The following is an 18966-nucleotide window of genomic DNA, read 5'->3' as shown; positions in this document are numbered from 1 at the left end:
ACATTGAACCGTATCTCAGCCACAAGGCAACAGTTTTAAAGGAATAAGGATAGAAGGCTAGCAAAAAAAAAAAATTTCTGCGAAGTTACATTTCAATCTATCAGTGCAGCCAGACAAAAAGTACGAGTTTAAAATTGTGAAATGCAAATTTAGGGCAATGTCAAGAAATATTTATTTCTACAAAAGCTAACCAATAGCTGGAATATGTGCCAGGAAAGGTGGTATAGGCCATTGGGCTCACCAAAAGCCTAGATGCTGCTATGTAAGAGCTTGTATTCTGTAAGGATGAGATCCATGCTCTTCATGCAACCTATTTAGTGATCCAAAACAAAAACAGAATTACCTGGAAAAACTCAGCAGGTCTGGCAGCATCGGCGGAGAAGAAATCAGTTTTCTTCTCCGCCGATGCTGCCAGACCTGCTGAGTTTTTCCAGGTAATTCTGTTTTTGTTTTGGATTTCCAGCATCCGCAGTAGCTTTTAGCTATTTAGTGATCTTTTGTGACAAATATAAAGTTAAAATTTAATAAACAATAGGTACCAGCTTTATTCTTGGCAAGTTTTTTGCTGCTGGCAGTTCCTGTACCATAGGTTACTCCATCAATAACGACTGAGGCTCCAAACGGGTCACTTGGATTTTCTGAAATGTACGTACATCTGAAAAGTTAGCACTACTTGATGGAAAAAGTCAAATATACCAGTAATGTTTTGCAGAATAATTTGAAGCTGTAGCTTTTAAGTAGTCTTTTTTATAAAAAGGGCTTACAGAAATATATTAAGACTATTTGGAAACAAACAGGCAGAGGAAAAATTGGCATATCATTTACAGCTCAGCCAATTAACATTAATAGTACTTCCATACCTAAGAATGGCCTGCTTCCATGCCCAGAGCTTTGAAAATCTCAGTTGTATTTCCAGGGCATTTTATACATTGACTAGGTCAGATACACAGTTGTCTTAACCTCCATTGAAGAAAACTGGTTCTCAGGATGTAAACAATAACGGTAAGGTTACATTTATTGCTTATCCCTAGTTACCATGACAACTGAGTCATTTGTTAATGTATAAGGACTTTAAGAGTCAGCCAGATAATGTGATCTAGAGTTACATAGGCCAGGCAAAGCAGACGTAGCAGGTTCCTTTCCTGGAGGGGATTATTAAACTGACGGGGCTTTTATGACAATCCTGCAGCTTTTGGCTAAGTTTTATTTCTAGCATCAATCCACAAATTAACAGATTTACTGAATTCAATTTCACAATTTGCTATAGTAGGGTCTGAGCATTCAACATCTGCATTCAATCCAAAATCATCGCCAGGATACTATTGTGCTTCTTATATTTGTTAGGAAACATTTTGTTTCACGCGACTAACTTTGCCAATAGCAAGGCAATGATAATCCTATTTTTAAAATTCAAAACTGGGCTGCGCTCAAAATCACTGCGTTTTGGTACATTCACCATAACTCTATAACGATAAGCAGCAGGTTAAGATTAGCATTCACTTTGTCCAATGTCAAGGAGATATAATAATTCTCATAATGTTATTGGAATTTATTGTAGAGTAATAGTGGGATGTCCATTTGTGTGTATGAGATTTAATTGAATTAGAGGCAGCTAGTCTGGGTGCTTTGATCGAAGAAGAGAGGTTAGGTTTGAAATGTTAATTAGATAAACATGGGGAAGTTCAGAAACATAGGTGTCAAGGGAACATCTGCATTTTGAAATAGACCAGATTAGATTGCTTTCAAAGGAGGGGTGAAATGTGTCACCTAGTCAGGTGAAGTTTAGAAACAGTGTGTTTATTTTTCCCAAAGATTATTAGTAAAACTTAGAGAGGGTTTTATTATCAGGGAGATAAAGTCCAAAGACATAGTGAAACATTGGGTATTGGCATTCAAAGAGAAAGATATGTATAAAGAAGAAGCAAGGGCTGTGTGTAAGGGAAGGCATCTGTAAGATCTTACAAGTGTGTGAAAGCATTCAGCAACTATGCCTCAAGCTGCTGTGCTCAAAGGACTGAAGTTAAGAAAACTCACTTGGAAGACGACTTGTTCAGGGTATCATGTTTCTTTGCCTGCGTCTTTTAAAATCTGTGTGTCTTACTGTTGCCTTAACGGAGGTGTAACTCGGAGTTAGATTGATTAGGGGATTTAGAAGTAAGTTATCATAGTAGTAATTTGTAGATCTAGGTATATTTAAAAACATTTCTCTTATTAATAAATGTTTAATCTAGTTTTATAAAAATCTTTAAGACTTGGCCTCATTACTACTGAATTCAGGGCACGCATCTCAAAATTTATACAAATTGCAAAATAAGTTGTGGCAGTCGTTTCAAGTTTCCCTTTGGGGTTTGAACAACTCAACATTTACCGTCAGCTATGCCATAACACCAACTATACACCTGGTAACTCAAGCTGAAATAACTTACAATAAGGAGGGTTTTCCCACTACACAGTATTGTTTTAAGGCACTCTGCAGTTCTGGTTAGCTGCCCTCTTCAACAGAGACAAATGGAATAGAAACAGCTTCAAAACCGACTTGTAAAACATGCTCACAAAAGGAGACTCACCACATTCAAAAAAATTGTAAACAGGGCGAACTTTCAGGACCCTTTGCATATATTCGTGCAGTATGCAAACTTCTGATTTCCCATTTGGATTAATGACAAACTCTGACAAAGAAATTACAGAATATTAATTCTGATTTAATTCAAAGAAAGGCTCAATCACAAGCAGTTTCAGTTCCTTGTGGATTGTGCTCAGAATGCTAAATATTAAAATTTCATTAACTGCACTGCAGCATCCAGATTAAGTACCATCACTAAATTAATCATTCATCCCTTATGAAATAAATCATACACTTGATTAATGCCTCATACTTGTTCAATCAAATTTCCATTAAATGGTCAATCCAGTAATGATGATTAATGCAACATATAAACACATACAGTACAAGTCATTTCTTTATTCTAATTTTTTATGGTTCATTATCTATTATACAATGTATTTAATGGCACAATTTTCCCCATCATTCAAGGTCATTCTATACATTTTTATATTCTAGGTAACAGTATTTCTTGTACCCAAATGCAAGTTGTTGTTGAAATGTAATGGAACTCCAAATCGAAAGGTGAAGAACCTGTCAATGAGGCAAATTGGATACTGTGGTGCAGGTGGACGGCAATCGATAACCAAAAGTTATGACATTGTATAGGCCACTGGTGATGCCACTACTGGAGTATGGAGCACAGATTTGGTCATGATGCCATAACAAATAAAGATACAAACGGAGAGATCGCCCATTGCACCGATCACATTTTCAATATTGGCTTGCATCCAAGAGTGCATGCAGCAAAGCAGCTTTTCAGGTGGGAAGTCAGGTGAAATATTTGGAGTGAAAGCTCAAGTAGTTGAAATAGTCCCTGTGAAAGGGAGGAAGACCTAGAATACTCCAGTGGACCTGGTATTAGTAAAGGGCAGAAGCTGGAGCTCTTGGGTAGACCTTGGAGATAAAGGGTGGAACATGGTTGGAGAATTGAGGGTGTGTTTTTCAGTCCATTGTGAAGTTTTACTTGGAGCTGGAGTACTTGGTCACCTCCTTTGTCCTTTCCGACAGTGTGCTTGGCCAGTTTCCCGGGCAGCAGCAGGTGCATGGTGGTCTGGATCTCCTGGGAGCTGACGGTGCTGCGCTTGTTGTAATGGGGCAGGCAGGAAGCCTCACCCGCAACGCGCTCGGAAACGTCATTCACAAATGAGTTCATGATGCTCATGGCCTTGGAGGAGATGCCAGTGTCAAGGTGAAACTGCTTCATCACTTAGTAGATGTAGATGGAGTAAATCTCCTTCCTCGAACTTCGCTGCTTCTTCCCACCTTTTGCTGCTGTTTTCTTTAAGGCTTTCTTGGCTCCCTTCTTGGGAGCTACTTTCTTATCAACCATCTTCAGTTTCAGACGGAGCAGAAGTCAAGTGGAATGGGAAAAATGTCCCAGGCAGAGAATTATGAAAGGGGGCAACGGACTCATGGCAGCTGAAAACTGAAATTTACCTCCAAAACTTAATTGAACTGCGGAACCTTGTGGTTAGTATAGGCTCTCCACCAATATTACAGGCTCACAATCTATCGTGCAATATTAGACATTACCCACACTCCACCAAAAACTGGAAGGCGTTCAAAGAACGGAAAGGATGATTCCAGGTTTTAGGAGATTAATTTATAAAGAACGACTCGGATGACAATTTACTTTCACTTGGGAAAAGACAGAAAAAAACGATACAGGTCTTCCAAATAAAGATGCTGATAAAGCACAAAGCTTCGCCATAGCGTTTTAAAATTCACAAGCTTCAAGTTTATAAGAACTCCCTTTCCTCCCTACCTGACAGTGGAATTAAATCAAATCCTGTCAATTAAGGGAACTGAAGGTCTTAGGGATATTAATAGAGCCAGATGACAGAAATTTGCAAAAGAATATAGTGATGTGTGTGGAGGTGCCAGCAAAAAGAAGACAGCTTCATTTTTAGATTTGATGAGTTCCAAAACTAAAGGAAATATAAATGAACATGAACAGAGGGAGTAAGCTTTTTTAAAAATAATTATTATGGGATGTGGGCTTTCCTGTCAAAGCCATTGAGAAGGTGGTGATGAGCCACCCTCGAACTGCTGCAGTCCATGGAGAGTAGGTATTCAAACAGTGTTGTCAGGGTGAGAGCTATAGGATTTTGAACAAATCATCAGTGAAGGAATGCCAATATATTTCCGTCAGGATGGTGTGTGACTTGGAAGGGAGCTTGCAGGTAGTGGTGCTCCCATGCACTTGCTGCCCTTGTTCTTCTAGTAGTAGACGTCCTAGGTTTGAGGGGTGTTGTCAAAAAGGCCGTGGCGAATTTCTGTAGTGCATCTTGCAGATGGTGCACATTACTGCTTCTGTGCACCAGTGGTAGAGGAAGTGAATGTTTATGGTGGTGGGTGAGGTGATCAAGCAAACTCCTTTTTCCTAGATTGTTGGAGGAAGACACATCCAGGCAAGTGGGCAATATTCCGTCACACTCCTGATTTGTGCCTTGTAGATGGTGGACAGGCTTTGGGGTGTCAGGTGGTGAGTAATTCACTGCAGAATACTCAGTTTCTAACCTGCTCTTGTAGCCACAGTATTTATATGCCAGGTCAGGTTAAGCTTCTGGTCAATAGTTACTTATCTCCAGGGTGTCGATGGTGGAAGATTTTACAATAATAATGCTGTTGAATATCAAGGGGAATGTCCAGGCTCTCTGTTGTTGGGAGATGATTACCACCTTGCATTTGTTTGGTGAGAATGTTATTTGTCATTTATCATTCCCTGCCCAAATGTTGTGTTTCCTTCAGGTAGAGGGCCTCAGTATTTGAGGAATTACTAATGGAACTGAACACTGCAATCATCAGTGAACATCCCCACTTCTGACTTTATGTTGGAGGGAAGGTCATTGATGGAGCAGCTGAAGATGGTCAGGCAGGACATTGTCCCCAAGGAACTCATACAGTAATGTGCTTAAGCTGAGTTAATTGGCCTCCAACAGCGACAAGCATCTTGGGTACTACTCCAAGAGTTACTCCCCACCCCAGCCCCCAATTCCCACTGACATCAATTTCACTAGGGATCCTTGATGCTACATTTGGTCAAATATTGGCTTGATGTCAAGGACAGTTACTCTCTTCTCAATCTGGAATTCAGCTCTCTTGTCTAAGTTTGGACCAAAGCCGCAATGAGGTCTGTAGTCGAGTGGTCTTGGTGAAACCTAAACTGAGCATCTATGTGCAAGTTATTGGTGGCTAAGTGCCATTTGATAGCACTGTCGATGATCCCTTCCATCACTGCACTGATGATTGAGAGTAAATTGATGTAGCGGTCATTAGCTGATTAGATTTTTGCTGCTTTTGGTGGGCGGGACATACCTGGACAAATTCTCAAATTGTCAGGTAGATGTCAGTGCTGTAGCTGCACCTGAATAGCCTGGCTAGACGCAAAGCTCGTCCTGGAGCGCAAGCCTTCTACTGGGCTGTTGTCAAGACCCACAACTTTCGTTGTATCCAGGACAATCAGCCATTTCTTGATATTATGAGGAGTGAATCGAATTGGCTGAATACTAGCTTCTGTAATGATTCGAAACTCTGGAGGTGGTCAAGTGGCACCTGGCACTTCTAGCTGAAGATGGTTGCAAACTGACTTTTCAGTTGTGAAAACAACTGTAAATGATGCATATTTCCTTGAAATGCTATAGTAAAATACAAACATTAACCAACTTCACAAAAGGAAGATAATGTGAGACATTATAATTACCAAAATTACCACTTTTGTATACATTCCTAGTGCCAGCTGGTATTCTGAATTTAAAAAAAATAAAGATTGCATTTCTATTTTGAGAGCCTATGGAACTCAATCCCTCATTACTTTCCAAGTAAAAGAATAAAGTGCACAGGAGGGTTGTCGATCATCAAACCTCATCAACTTAACTTTTCAATGGAAACAACTTTCCCTTAAGGTCTAAACCATTTACTGCAGACCTTTATAAACTGTCTTCGAGCAGAACTGTCAAGAGTAACAACCTCCCCGATTCTCCTTCACAGAGGTGTGAGTTGCCTGGATTAGGGAGTGCATCCAGATTTACACCATTGGGGAGGGGAGAAAAGGATACCAAAGTGCTCCTTTCTCAATTGCTTCCCTCACAAAATGGAGTTTTGTTGACAGCGGGCCAAGGTTTCCTTCAAGTTTTGTTATGTGCAACCTGTTTGTTGCTCTGTGCAGTCCCTTTAAGATTGCTGCATGGCTACACAAACGTGCATCTCATGGGGAACATTGGTCTCGTGCTGTCTGTTTGTTCAGCATATGAACATTTGGGATTGCTGTGACAGGAAACATTGACAGACATTCATTACAGGTGCTACCACTTACCAGTCCGTGAATCTCCTTTTAGACAAAAATTCTATTCCACATCAAAGGAATAATCCAGAGAAGTTATTTGTTAGCCTAAATTTAATTACTCTCAATCCTGACATTGTAAAATGCTTTGTTTATTTTAGAAGTGTATTCAGTCTTCTGTTTAAAGCTTACTTCCCTAGAATATTTCTTTAAATTTCACAAAAAATGGATTAATGGCTCGGATTAGGAAACAATCAGTTCACCGGCATCCATTGACTGATTAAATAGTTCTATATAGTGAAACCTCAATTATTCACTGCAAAGGAGATGTCTTAGCTGTAGCTTGATATTTATCCCTCAAAATCAAAATCAAAGCAGGTTATTTAGACACTATCACATCGCTGTTTGCGGGACTCTACTGTGCACAATTTGGTTGCCACATTTTCTACATTACAAAAGCGAGTAAAATTCAAACAGTTCATTGGATGTTCCAAAGTGTTTACAGCCAGAGGTCATGAAAGGTGCTATATAAATGCAAATCTTGGATTTTTTTTTGCCTTTCACCCCAAGGATAAAGGAAAATGCCAGCTGATCAAGAATGTTCAACTTAGAATCATAGAGTGATACAGTGCAGAGAAAGACCATTCAGCCCATCTTGCCTATGCTGGTATTTATTATTCTGAACCATAAACAGCTCTCTGCACCCCGTTTCCTCAGTGATACTAACCTCCACTGGGACTGCCAAAATCAGCTGATGTTGAACAGCCTCCCAAACAGCTGCCAGCAACTTTAACTGCCTGACCATAGACTTAACAACCCCACCTCCAAGACATGAGTGCTTAAGGTACTTTCCTGCCAGTTATTCCTCTATGGAGGTGTAGACTTTCAAATCAAGAGAGACTAGTTGTTGAAAGATGCTTTAAAGCATTAAAGAAAAACGTATGAAGGTTTCGAGACTCATTCGGTTGCCCTCCCAAACTAATATTTTCAAACTAAAATGTTATAGACTGACTGAAAGCCAATCATGAAAAAAAATAGTACTGTTAGTTAAGAGCTAGAATCCGTTGCCAAAAACCTGTGTTCACTACATTGGAAAGGTATATTACCTCCATTATAGAACTTGTGAAGCACCATGGAGTTGTTTAGGTTTCCCAATATGCCAAAAGCTGACCATAAAAATTGAACATAAAGACTAAACCAAGAAGGGTTGCTAAAACTTGGGATGAGAGGGGTAGCAGTTGGGCTTACCCTAGGACTGAGCACTGTAGGGAGATTTGGCAGGAGTGTGTCTTTAGTTGAAAGAAATACACTAACAGTTAATTCCTCCCTTGCTTCTAAAACAAATTTTAAAATATACTTGTGCTACATCACTAAAATTAAAATATTGCAAAAGTCAGGTGTAGTAAATCTCAAACAGGACAATCTATATTCACCGTACATTCTCACATATCCTTTCATGTTACTAACCTAAAAACATAATTAACAGCAAAGTATTTCTATTCTATGTAAATGCCTACAAAAAGCTTATGAGTCACTAAATGGTGATAATTGCATTCCATAATTGTCATGGTGATCACTTGTATCCCAATGATCTATGGTGTAGTTTCTCACAGCAAAACAATCCATGCGACTATTTAAAGACTACCCCGCAGAAAATGATCCAAGAAATTCTTTTCCATTTTTCTAGTTATCCCTGTGGCTGTAAATATGGCAAGCTCAAACTCAGCCATGCCATAAGGAGATACTGGAGAGGAAAGGAGCTTCCTCCCAGGGAGTGCAATCAACACAGTAACAACCCTGTTAATAATCCCAGAACAGCTCACGCATAGGGCCGAGAGCAAACTTTGAGGTAACCCTTTTGGTTGGAGATGTCCCAGATGTACGCATGTGAAAAAAAAATAGAATAAAAATGTGTTTTTGGACAACGGTAAAGTAAAAAATCAACTTTAACAGAAGAGGCAAGTCACACAGGAGCAACACCAATCTCACATAATATAACTCAGGAAGGCAGGAAACCGAAAAATCACAAGAAAGCCATTAGCCCCAGGCCATTCTTGCTCACTATCTAGCTAACAATGAAGATTATAAGAAGGGTAAACCTTTTAAAATGCATATGTTCCATCCAAGAAAATACAAATTCACCAGAAGAAAGTTCTTAATGCTCACAGCAATATTGTTAGCATTGTTCAGTTAGTAGCACTATTGAATAGGGAATGATTATTTCCTCTGGTTGGGACACTATAGAAACCTGAATAAAAACCATGTGTACGTGCTGCAGTTGAACAAGAGCTTGGTCTATTCAGTACGTACAATTAAACAGGTGTACCGACACATCACTAATAGCAAAATTACACCAAGATTTTCAGTTCAGAATACCAAACAGTCAAATTCTTTATACAACTGAGATGCGCCAACATATTCAAATCACACAGAAATCAAATTGGGATGATTTAAACTGAACATTTTTCAGCCCTCAACTCAAATGGGGACGGGGGTGTTTGGGGAAGAAAAACAAAATCACCATAGCTGGAATTAAACATTGATGCCAATACCAAAGCTCTAATATACAGGCATATCACCAAGTCTGCATACCCATCATTTATATGCATTCACAAAGTACAAGTTCACTTTCTGAAAGATTTGGAGGCATAATTCTAAACAGTTTATGTCAGAAATTGGTGGAAAATTTACATATTGCTTTTACCTTTTTTTGTGGGTGCATCCTGGACAGAGAGTGTAATGAGCTTTTGATTGGCTGGCAAAATTGGCCGTTCAGCTTCCGCTTGCTTCCGCTTCATCTCCCGATTAAACTGACGCCGTTCAGCCCAGGTCCTGAATTTCTTCACAGTGACTTGTTCGAAATCAAAGCGTTTTTCCAGGTATTTTTTAAATTCCTCAATAGCTGGAAACGTTGCAGATTTTTAAAATTGCATAAATAATAAAATGGGAAGTGAACGGGAGAAATCTGTATTCAGTGTACTCTTCTAGGCTGATAGTCCCGGCAAACAAATTTGGTTACTTAAAGTATAATTATGTATAAATATAAATTTCCCTAAGAATCATTTTGTACTACTTAATCAAAGGCTATCTGTGATAAGAAATAATAATGGCAACTATTTTAATGTGATAAAATGAACATCTAGGTTATAAACGTAAGATTTGTAGCAGACTTCAGAAACCAAGAAACAAAAACGTAATTTGCCAAAAGACAGGTGTAGTTTTTAAATATGAACCTTTAGAAAACATCAAAGCTTTGTTTTTATATTCTGATTAGACAGCTAACACAATTAAGTCAGGTAAATACAATGGCCACATTTACCATCAGCAAGCACAAAATAACTCATTTTGCATGGTGACTTATATGGATCTGATAACCAATTTCAGAACACACCACAGCACCTACAAATTGTAGCAATGCCAATGCACAGGACTGCCTTCCAATTTTTAATACAATTTGTAGAACAGTTCAAAATCTTAAATTAAGATATTCTGAATCTCAGCTGTGCCATCATGGGGCAGCATAGAGTAGACTTAATACTTGCCAAGGGAAAAGGAGCATGCAACAAAAAATAAAGTGGCTGAGTCACCTCATACCTCCTCCATGCAACTGAAGCCCACGTGGCCATGGAAGAGGCCTGGCAGCAGGTCCTCTTTGCCATGGAGATCTTAAGAAGTGAGGGGAAAAAAAAAGCAAAAGCCACGATACACATGCACGCATCCACACCATGACAGAGACACGTTAAATTCCTAACCTGAATAACCATTTATCATTCTATTTTAGAGAAGATCAAGAATCATCTTACCAATAGATTCTTCTTTGCATACTTCTACTTTAGCCTTCACCTGTCCAAGGGCTCCTGCTGCAATGATTCCACCCAAGGAGTCTCTTTCATCTAAGGATTTACAGTATAATGTACCTGAGCTACTGAGAGGTACTGAATTAGTTACAGAGTTGTGATCAGTGGCAGTGTAGTCGAGTTTCTCATTTACTTCCATTGTTGTGTTCTCACAATTTTCTGGGGACATTTCTCCGTTTGTGGTCACTTTGGTTATCTCTCCATTGCTAGCCAGCTTATTCTGCTCTCTCTCCTCTTGGTCTCTCATTTTCATATAATGTAGACAGGGAATGCTGCTCTGTGGAGGGTCATGTTTCTGCACAGAACGAAAATAAAAGGAAACTTTTAATCCACTTATGGGTAAGGTTTCTAAGAAACATTCAAGAAAGACAACTGCTGATTAAGGAAGGAAAAATATTAGCTGGAAACACCAAGACAAGACCACAATATCAAGTGCCAAAAAGAATACAGGAAGAAAGATGGGCCATCCTCACAAGCCTACTCTGATTGCATGTCTCCCAGCAATCAACCTAGAGGAAGGCACCTGCAGATTGCACATTGTCCATTAAGGGCCAGTAAAGGCAAACACATGGGGATGGGAAAAAATAAAAAAAACCATGTTCAAAGTCACCCCACCCACATTTTTCTTGCACATTGCATAACAAATTGTAACAGAGCATTTGCAAAAGAAGAAATATTTTCCATGAGCAAATTATGTGCACTGTTGAGATAATGAAAAGGAGAGTGACAGTAAACAATACAATCAGTTTGGACGAGGCCAACACTGGGCTGGGGAAATAGGGGGAAAGAAGAAAAAATGCTACATTAAGGACTGTGGCTTTGAAAAAAAATTGCAGGCAGCATAATTTACCAATCCAGCAGATAAGAGCACACGAAGAGTGACATGAGAAACTGCATTAGGCATATACATGCCTTGCCAATTAGAAATAACCACAATCCACCCTGTACATAAACCAAATCCACTGCTTTCAAAATTAATACATTGTACCACTGCAGCTTATTTTCTGCAGAGTTAAATTGGCAGAGAAGAAATAAAGGAGGTCTGTGATAATAAATCATGGTACTCAGGTTATAACATAACTCAAGGAGCTAAACATACTTATCCAATGACTTTCTGGAAAAAACACAGAATCCAAATAGGCAGGTCAAAAATAACCCAGGTTCAATCCAAGACCTACACAGTCTTAACTTAACCAGAGGAGCAACTGGGGTGGTGTAAATAGACTCAGAATTCCTTGGTTACACAAGGGAGATAAAATCAGCCAATTGTTATCAAGTCAACCTCAACTAAAAGTGCAAAGATGCAAGAACAGCTCACCCGACATTCACTAAGTCTGCCCAAGTGGTGATATCTTCACTACATAGACTGTAGCTGTGGTGTAGTGGTAATACTACTGGACTAGCAATCCAGAGCTAATGCTCTGGTGACATGAGTTCAAATCCCACAATGGCAGCTGGTGGAATTTAAATTCAATTAATAAAATCTGGAATTGAAAACTAGTCTCACTATTGGTGGCCACGAATCTATGATCATAAAAATCTGAAGGAGGATCACATGGACTCGAACGTAAAATCGGTTTCTCTCTCTACAAATGCTGTCAGGTCTGCTAAGATTTTCCAGCATTTTGTGTTTTTGTTTCAGATTTCCAGCATTCACAGTATTTTGCTTTTGTCATTAAAAACCCATCTCGTTCACAAATATTCTTTAAGGAAGGAAATCTGCCGTCCTTACCTGGTCTGGCCTACATGTGACTCCAGACCCACAGCAATGAGGTTGACTCTCAACTGCTCTCTGAAATAGCCGAGCAAGCCACTCAGTTTAAGGGCAATTAGGGATGAGTAACAAATGCTGACCTTGCCAGTGAGGTCCACATCCCATGAAAGAATAAAGAAAAAAAAAATTCATGAATTAAAACCCCAAAATCGCCATCTCTTGACAATATTGGCTGGGTCAGCATGCCCATGTCCCAAGAATCAATTTGAAAAAGTGGAGAGCCAGCAGGATTGGAATGTTTCCCAACACAAGTCACTGCCTTCAGCAGAAAATGAATCATATAATAATTTTCAAGACGTATTATTTAATTTATTTCCTACCCTGATGCTTCCGGTTCCTAAGAAATAAGGTCGCGACCAAGTAACCACCCTGGTTTCCCTGTGCAGGTAAACTGGGATACCAGAATTATGGAATGTCATGATCCAGCCGTCAGGAAGGGGTTCACTTGGTGGTCGGCCACGATCTATAAAGATTAAAACAAATTTAACACCAGGTAAAGCACAAGGCATCTTAATTCAGTCACAATACAAAAACAGAATCAGGGATGAAAATATCGTAAGACTCACAGACCACCATAGGGGTGACCAATGAAAACAGTGACACAAAGAACCACAACTCGGCTTGTGAGATCTAACAAAGCACAGAGTCATGGAGGTCTACAGCACAGAAAAAGGCCCTTCGGCCCATCGAGTCTGCACCGGTCAAACAAGTACCTAACTATTCTAATCCCATTTTCCTGCACTAGGCCCATAACCTTGTATGCCACGGCACACCTAAATACTTCTTAAATGTTACGAGGATTTCTGCCTCTACCACCCTTTCAGGCAGTGAGTTCCAGATTCCCACCACCCTCTGGGTAAAAAAATTCTTCCTCACATCCCCTCTAAACCTCCTGCCCCTTACCTCAAATCTATGCCCACTGGTTATTGATCCCTCTACCAAGGGGAAAAGTGCCTTCCTGTCTACCCTATCTATGCCCCTCATAATTTTATACACCTCAATCATGTCCCCCTTCAATCTCCTCTGCTCCAGGGAAAATAACCCCAGTCTATCCAATCTCTCCTCATAACTAAAACTGTCCAGCTCAGGCAACATCCTGGTAAATCTCCTCTGCACTCTCTCTAGTGCAATCACATCCTTCCGATAACGCGGATTCCAGAACTGCATGCAATACTCTAGCTGTGGCCTAACCAGCGTTTTATACAGTTCCAGCATAACCTCCTTGCTCTTATACTCTATGCCTTGGCTAATAAGGGCAAGTATCCCATATGCCTTCTTAACCATCTTATCTACCTGTCCCGCTACTTTAAGGGACCGTTGGACACGTACACCAAGGTCCCTCTGATCCTCGGTACTTCCCAGGATCCTACAATTCATCGTGTATTCCCATGCCTTGTTTGTCCTGCCCAAATGCATCACCTCACACTTATCCGGATTAAATTCCATTTGCCACTGATCAGCCCATCTGACCAGCCCGTCTATATCCTCCTGTAATCTAAGGCGATCCTCCTCACTATTTACCATCCCAACAATTTTCGTGTCATCCGCGAACTTACTGATCAACTCTCCTACATTCAAGTCTACATTGTTCATTAATACCACAAACAGCAAGGGACCCAACACCGATCCCTGTGGAACCCCACTGGACACAGGCATCCAGTCACAAAAGCACTCCTCGACCATCACCCTCTGCTTCCTGCCACTCAGCCAATTCTGGATCCAATTTGCCAAATTGCCTTGGATCCCATGGGCTCTTACCTTAGTTATCAGTCTCCCATGCGGGACGTAATCAAAAGCCTTGCTGAAGTCCAAGTAGACTACGTCAAATGCATTGCTCTCATCTACACGCCTGGTCACCTCTTCAAAAAATTCAATTAAATTGGTCAGACATGACCTCCTCTTAACAAAACCATGCTGACTGCCCTTGATTAATCCCTGCCTCTCCAAGTGTAGGTTAATTCTGTCCCTCAGAATTGTTTCCAATAGTTTCCCCACCACTGAGGTTAAACTGACTGGCCTGTAGTTCCCTGGTTTATCCCTTCCTCCTTTCTTGAGTAACGGTACCACATTGGCTGTCCTCCAGTCCTCTGGCACATCTCCTGTGGCCAGGGAGGTATTGAAAATTATTGCCAGCCCCTCTGCTATCTACTCCCTTATCTCACTCAACAGCCTGGGATACATTTCATCCGGGCCTGGAGATATATCTACTTTTAAGCCTGCCAGACCACTTAGAACCCCTCCCTTTCTATGCTAATTTCTTTAATTATATCACAGTCCTTCTGCTTGATTTCCATAACCACGTTGTCCCTCTCACTTGTGAACACTGACACACAGTATTCATTTAGAACCCTACCTACGTCTTCCGGCTCCACACGCAAATTGCCATTATGATCCTTAATGGGCCCTACTCTTTCCCTAGCTATCCTCTTACTCTTAATGTACTTGTAAAATAACTTTGGATTTTCCTTTATTTTACCTGCCAATGTTTTTTCATGCCTCCTTATTGCTCTCCTAATTTCCTTTTTAAGTTCCCCCCTACACATTCTATACTCTTCTGGGGCTTCTGCTGTTTTGAGCCCTCGGCACCTGCCATAAGCCTCCCTTTTTCCAATCCTGCATATCCCTCGACATCCAGGGTTCCCTGGGTTTGTTGGTCCCATCCTTTTATCTTTACTGGAATATGTTGGCCCTGTACTCTCCCTATTTCCTTCTTGAATGAGTCCCACTGGTCTGACGCAGATTTACCTAAAAGCAGCTGCTCCCAATCCAGTCTGGCCAAATCATATCAGAGCTTATTAAAATCGCCTTCCCCCAATTTAGAACTCTGATTTCTGGCCCATCCTTGTCCTTTTCCATAACAACCTTGAATCTAACAAAGTTATGATCACTATCTGCAAAATGCTCCCCCACTGATACCTCTACCACTTGCCCGGCTTCATTCCTTAAAATTAAGTCCAAGACCGCCCCCTCTCTTGTAGGACCTTCTATGTACTGGCTTAAAAAGCTCTCCTGGATGCATTTTAAGAATTCCACTCCCTTTAAACCTATCACACTATGACTAACCCAGTTAATGTTGGGGAAGTTGAAATCCCCCACTATTACTACCCTACAATTTTTGCACTTCTCTGAAATTTGCCTACATATCTGCTCTTCTATTTCTCTCTGATCAACTGTTTGGGGGCCTGTAGCACACTCGCAGCAACGTGATTGCTCCTTTTTTGTTTTACAGTTCTACCCATATGGCTTCATTCGAGGAGCCTTCTAAGATGTCACCCTCCATACTGCTGCAATTGATTCCTTGATGAATATTGCGATATCCCTTTCCCTTTGCCACCCCCCCGCCTGAAGACCCTATATCTTGGAATATTGAGCTGCCAATCCTGCCCCTCTCACAACCATGTATCTGTGACAGCAATGACATCATACTTCCATGTGTTAATTTGTGCCCTCAACTCATTTGCGTTCTTTGTCAGACTCCTTGCATTAAAATAAATACCATCCAACCTTGCCAAACTCCCTTGTGCCTTAACTGGTCGATAATTTCTATGTCTTCCAGACTCACTTGCTCTCTCTTCTGTTTCAAATTTCAAAAAATTCAACTGGAGAACAAAATTGCATGAGCTGCTACAAGCGGTATGAAGAATGAATGGAACACCACCAGGGCAAAATAGCAGCCAAACAAGAAAAATCCAGGATGAATGGTTTAATTAAAAAAAAAATCTAGCTTCCCAAATCTAATTGAATGAAGCATCAAGAAGATAAGAAAACTCATCACAAATTAAGGAAAAAATAGGAATTTCTACAAACCCACTTAAGTGCATCAGTGGCAGAAGCCTAGGATCAGGTAACCTACTAAACTTTAGACCAGAGAATAGCATAGCCAACAGAAAGATTAGGTGAAAAGTTACTAACAGATCTCAATTTTAGTTCAGGCCAATGTTTTCTCAGTTCTGGTGAAAGGTCACTGCTAGCTAAAGTTGAAGCTTATGGAATTGTGGGCAAGTTATTGCCCTGATTAGGAAACTGGCTGAGCAGTAGGAGACAGAAAGTGGGGATAATGGGCAGGTACTCTAATTCAAAGATATGGCATTCCACAAGGAATGTTTATTGTATTTATTAATGACTTAGACGACGGGATAGAGAGCCACATATCCAAGTTTGCCAATGACACTAAAGATAGGTGGCATTTTAAAGTAGTGTAGGTGGAAACATAAAATAACAGAGATATTAATAGATTAAGTGAATAGGTAAAACTGTGGCAACTGGATTTCAATATGGGCAAGTGAAGTCATTCACCTGGACCTAAAAAGGATACTCTCTAAATGGTGAAAGGTTAGAAGCAGCAGGAGTCCAAAGAGACTTGGAGTCGGATATTACAGGCCATTAAAATGTCATGAACACTACAGAAAATAATCAAAAAGTTAATGGAATGCTGGCCTTTATATCTAAAAGGCTACAAGGGGTTAGAAGTAATACTGAAAAGCCCTGCTTAGACCACACCTGGTGTACTACATTCAGTTTTGGGCACCACAACTTAGGAAGGATATACTGGCTTTGGAAGGAGTGTAATGTGGATTTACTAGAATGATACTCGGACTCCAAGGGTTAAATTAAGTAACATTAGCAAACATGGGTTGTATTCCTGGGAATTTTAAAAGATTATGTAACTTGATCAAAGTTTCCAAGGTATTTAGGGAAATTGGTGAAGAGAAACTATTTCTGCTGGTTGTGGAATCTAGGACTATGGAACATTGCTCAAAAATTTAAGCCGGGATTTTCAGGAGTGAAATTAAGAATCACACCTACAAGTGTGGTAGAATTTTGGAATACTCTTCCACAAACAACGGTTGATTCTAGGTCAATTGTTGTTTTTAAATTAGACATTCATAAAGTTCAGTTAACTAAGATGGGTATATGGAGTTAGGTCGCAGATCAGCCATGATCTCACTGAATGACAAAACAGGCTTGAAGGGCTAATTGGCCTACTACTGTTCCTATAATTTAGTACAATCTCAATAAACTACAGGAACAATGTCAGTATCAAGAACTAGGGTTTGTGTCAAAAAGATAATGGCCACATAAGGGTAGCAGTGAGACAAGAATAGAAGGGGCTTTCACCTACGCCAAATCTTTGTATACTGCACTCATTTAATTTCAACCACAGATGTAAAAATGGATAATGAGTAATCTTTTCTTAAACACCATCAAGTCCCCATCTTAAAAATTTACAAATCTGGCATTTCTTTATGCAACAGATATTGGTTTTAAACGTGTTTGAATAGTGAGCATTAAAACTGCCTGAGAGGAGTTTAAGGATAGCCACTATAAAATCTGTTTAAAGAAAGTCATTATCCCCAAAAGCTTCAAATTCATCGATTTGATTGAGTTCACTTCCATTAACCAACTCTGCAACTCTTCTTTCAGACAAGGACACCAACCTTTTAAAATTGAATAAAATTTTGCAGTTTACAGTTCTACCACATTTAACAATGTTCATCCAACAATCTAGCTATTGTTGGAGATGTGATAAATCTGGTGAAATTTGTCTATGAGTTCAGAACAAGCCAAAAAGTCCCCAACAGAGCACTTCATAGTTTAAGCTTCCATCAACAATACTGCTGCTGAGCTAAAATGACCAGAAAAGTCTGAGGCTCAACTCTAACCTGTCCCAATTCGATTTTAGTTGGGTGCTAACATAGGCAAAAAATAAATCAGCCATTTACAGTTTCTAACTGACAATGATCCCAGCTGGAAAGTGTGCATATGTGAATGGTACTTAAGGATAGTTTAGTTTAAAATTAGGTTAGTTTGCGATTCTGTTCATAGTAAAATCTCAGGCAAACACAATATTACATGTGAAAAATTGTCATCTTTGTAAGGTTTGGCCAGAATCTATTGAACCGTACGACATCTTCAGGAGGAAAGGGAAGAAAACCAGGTTAGGTTGTGTAACCCACTTACTTTTTAACACAGTTTTAATTTTGGTCATCATTGGCTGCACACTTGTTTCTTCATCAGTCTGGTGGTCGCTGTCACCAGTATTCTCCTCTTCTACCCGTTTCCTCTTTCTGGGAGGAGGTAGCACCGCCTCCAGGAGCGCATCAACATCATTATCAAAATCATCCTGTAAAATACAGCATTGAAGGCCATCCCAATATAACAGTATGAAGGTTTCTAAATGGGGCATTTCAAAGGAAAAAAATGCTTTTTAAGCCTAGCTGCATTCACACAATAATTGTGTAATTTAAATCTTGTCTGTTCTATTAAACTAAAGCCATAGGATTTTGCACCAAGTTGTATAGCAATGGCCACAAATACTGATCATTTACCAAGCTGTCCCAAAACTTTTAACAACAGGAATACTAGGTGGCTGAAATAAATATATACGTACACCTTAAGCCTGTCAGTTAACTTCAGAGCGCATGTTCTTAAAAAAAAGTCTGATGTT

General features: G+C 39.9%; 1 protein-coding gene across 2 annotated transcripts in view; it reads right to left on the bottom strand.

Moving 5' to 3' along the window:
* Positions 1-18966, bottom strand: part of dgcr8 (DGCR8 microprocessor complex subunit) — a 39767-nt gene that overhangs the window by 16623 nt on the left and 4178 nt on the right. For both annotated transcript variants that reach the window (XM_078554504.1, XM_078554505.1), the window contains exons 3-8: positions 18480-18642; positions 12839-12981; positions 10691-11039; positions 9592-9789; positions 2568-2669; positions 540-638 (exon numbers count right to left, since the gene is read on the bottom strand). In XM_078554504.1, the coding sequence (XP_078410630.1) occupies positions 540-638; positions 2568-2669; positions 9592-9789; positions 10691-11039; positions 12839-12981; positions 18480-18642 (1054 nt within the window). The remainder of the gene's footprint in view (positions 1-539; positions 639-2567; positions 2670-9591; positions 9790-10690; positions 11040-12838; positions 12982-18479; positions 18643-18966) is intronic.

The sequence above is a fragment of the Cetorhinus maximus genome, chromosome 12, assembly GCF_964194155.1.
Source record: "Cetorhinus maximus chromosome 12, sCetMax3.hap1.1, whole genome shotgun sequence".
Classification (NCBI taxonomy): domain Eukaryota; kingdom Metazoa; phylum Chordata; class Chondrichthyes; order Lamniformes; family Cetorhinidae; genus Cetorhinus; species Cetorhinus maximus.
The sequence above is the reverse complement of the archived record's forward strand: the minus strand, read 5'-3'. Positions and strand labels throughout refer to the sequence as shown.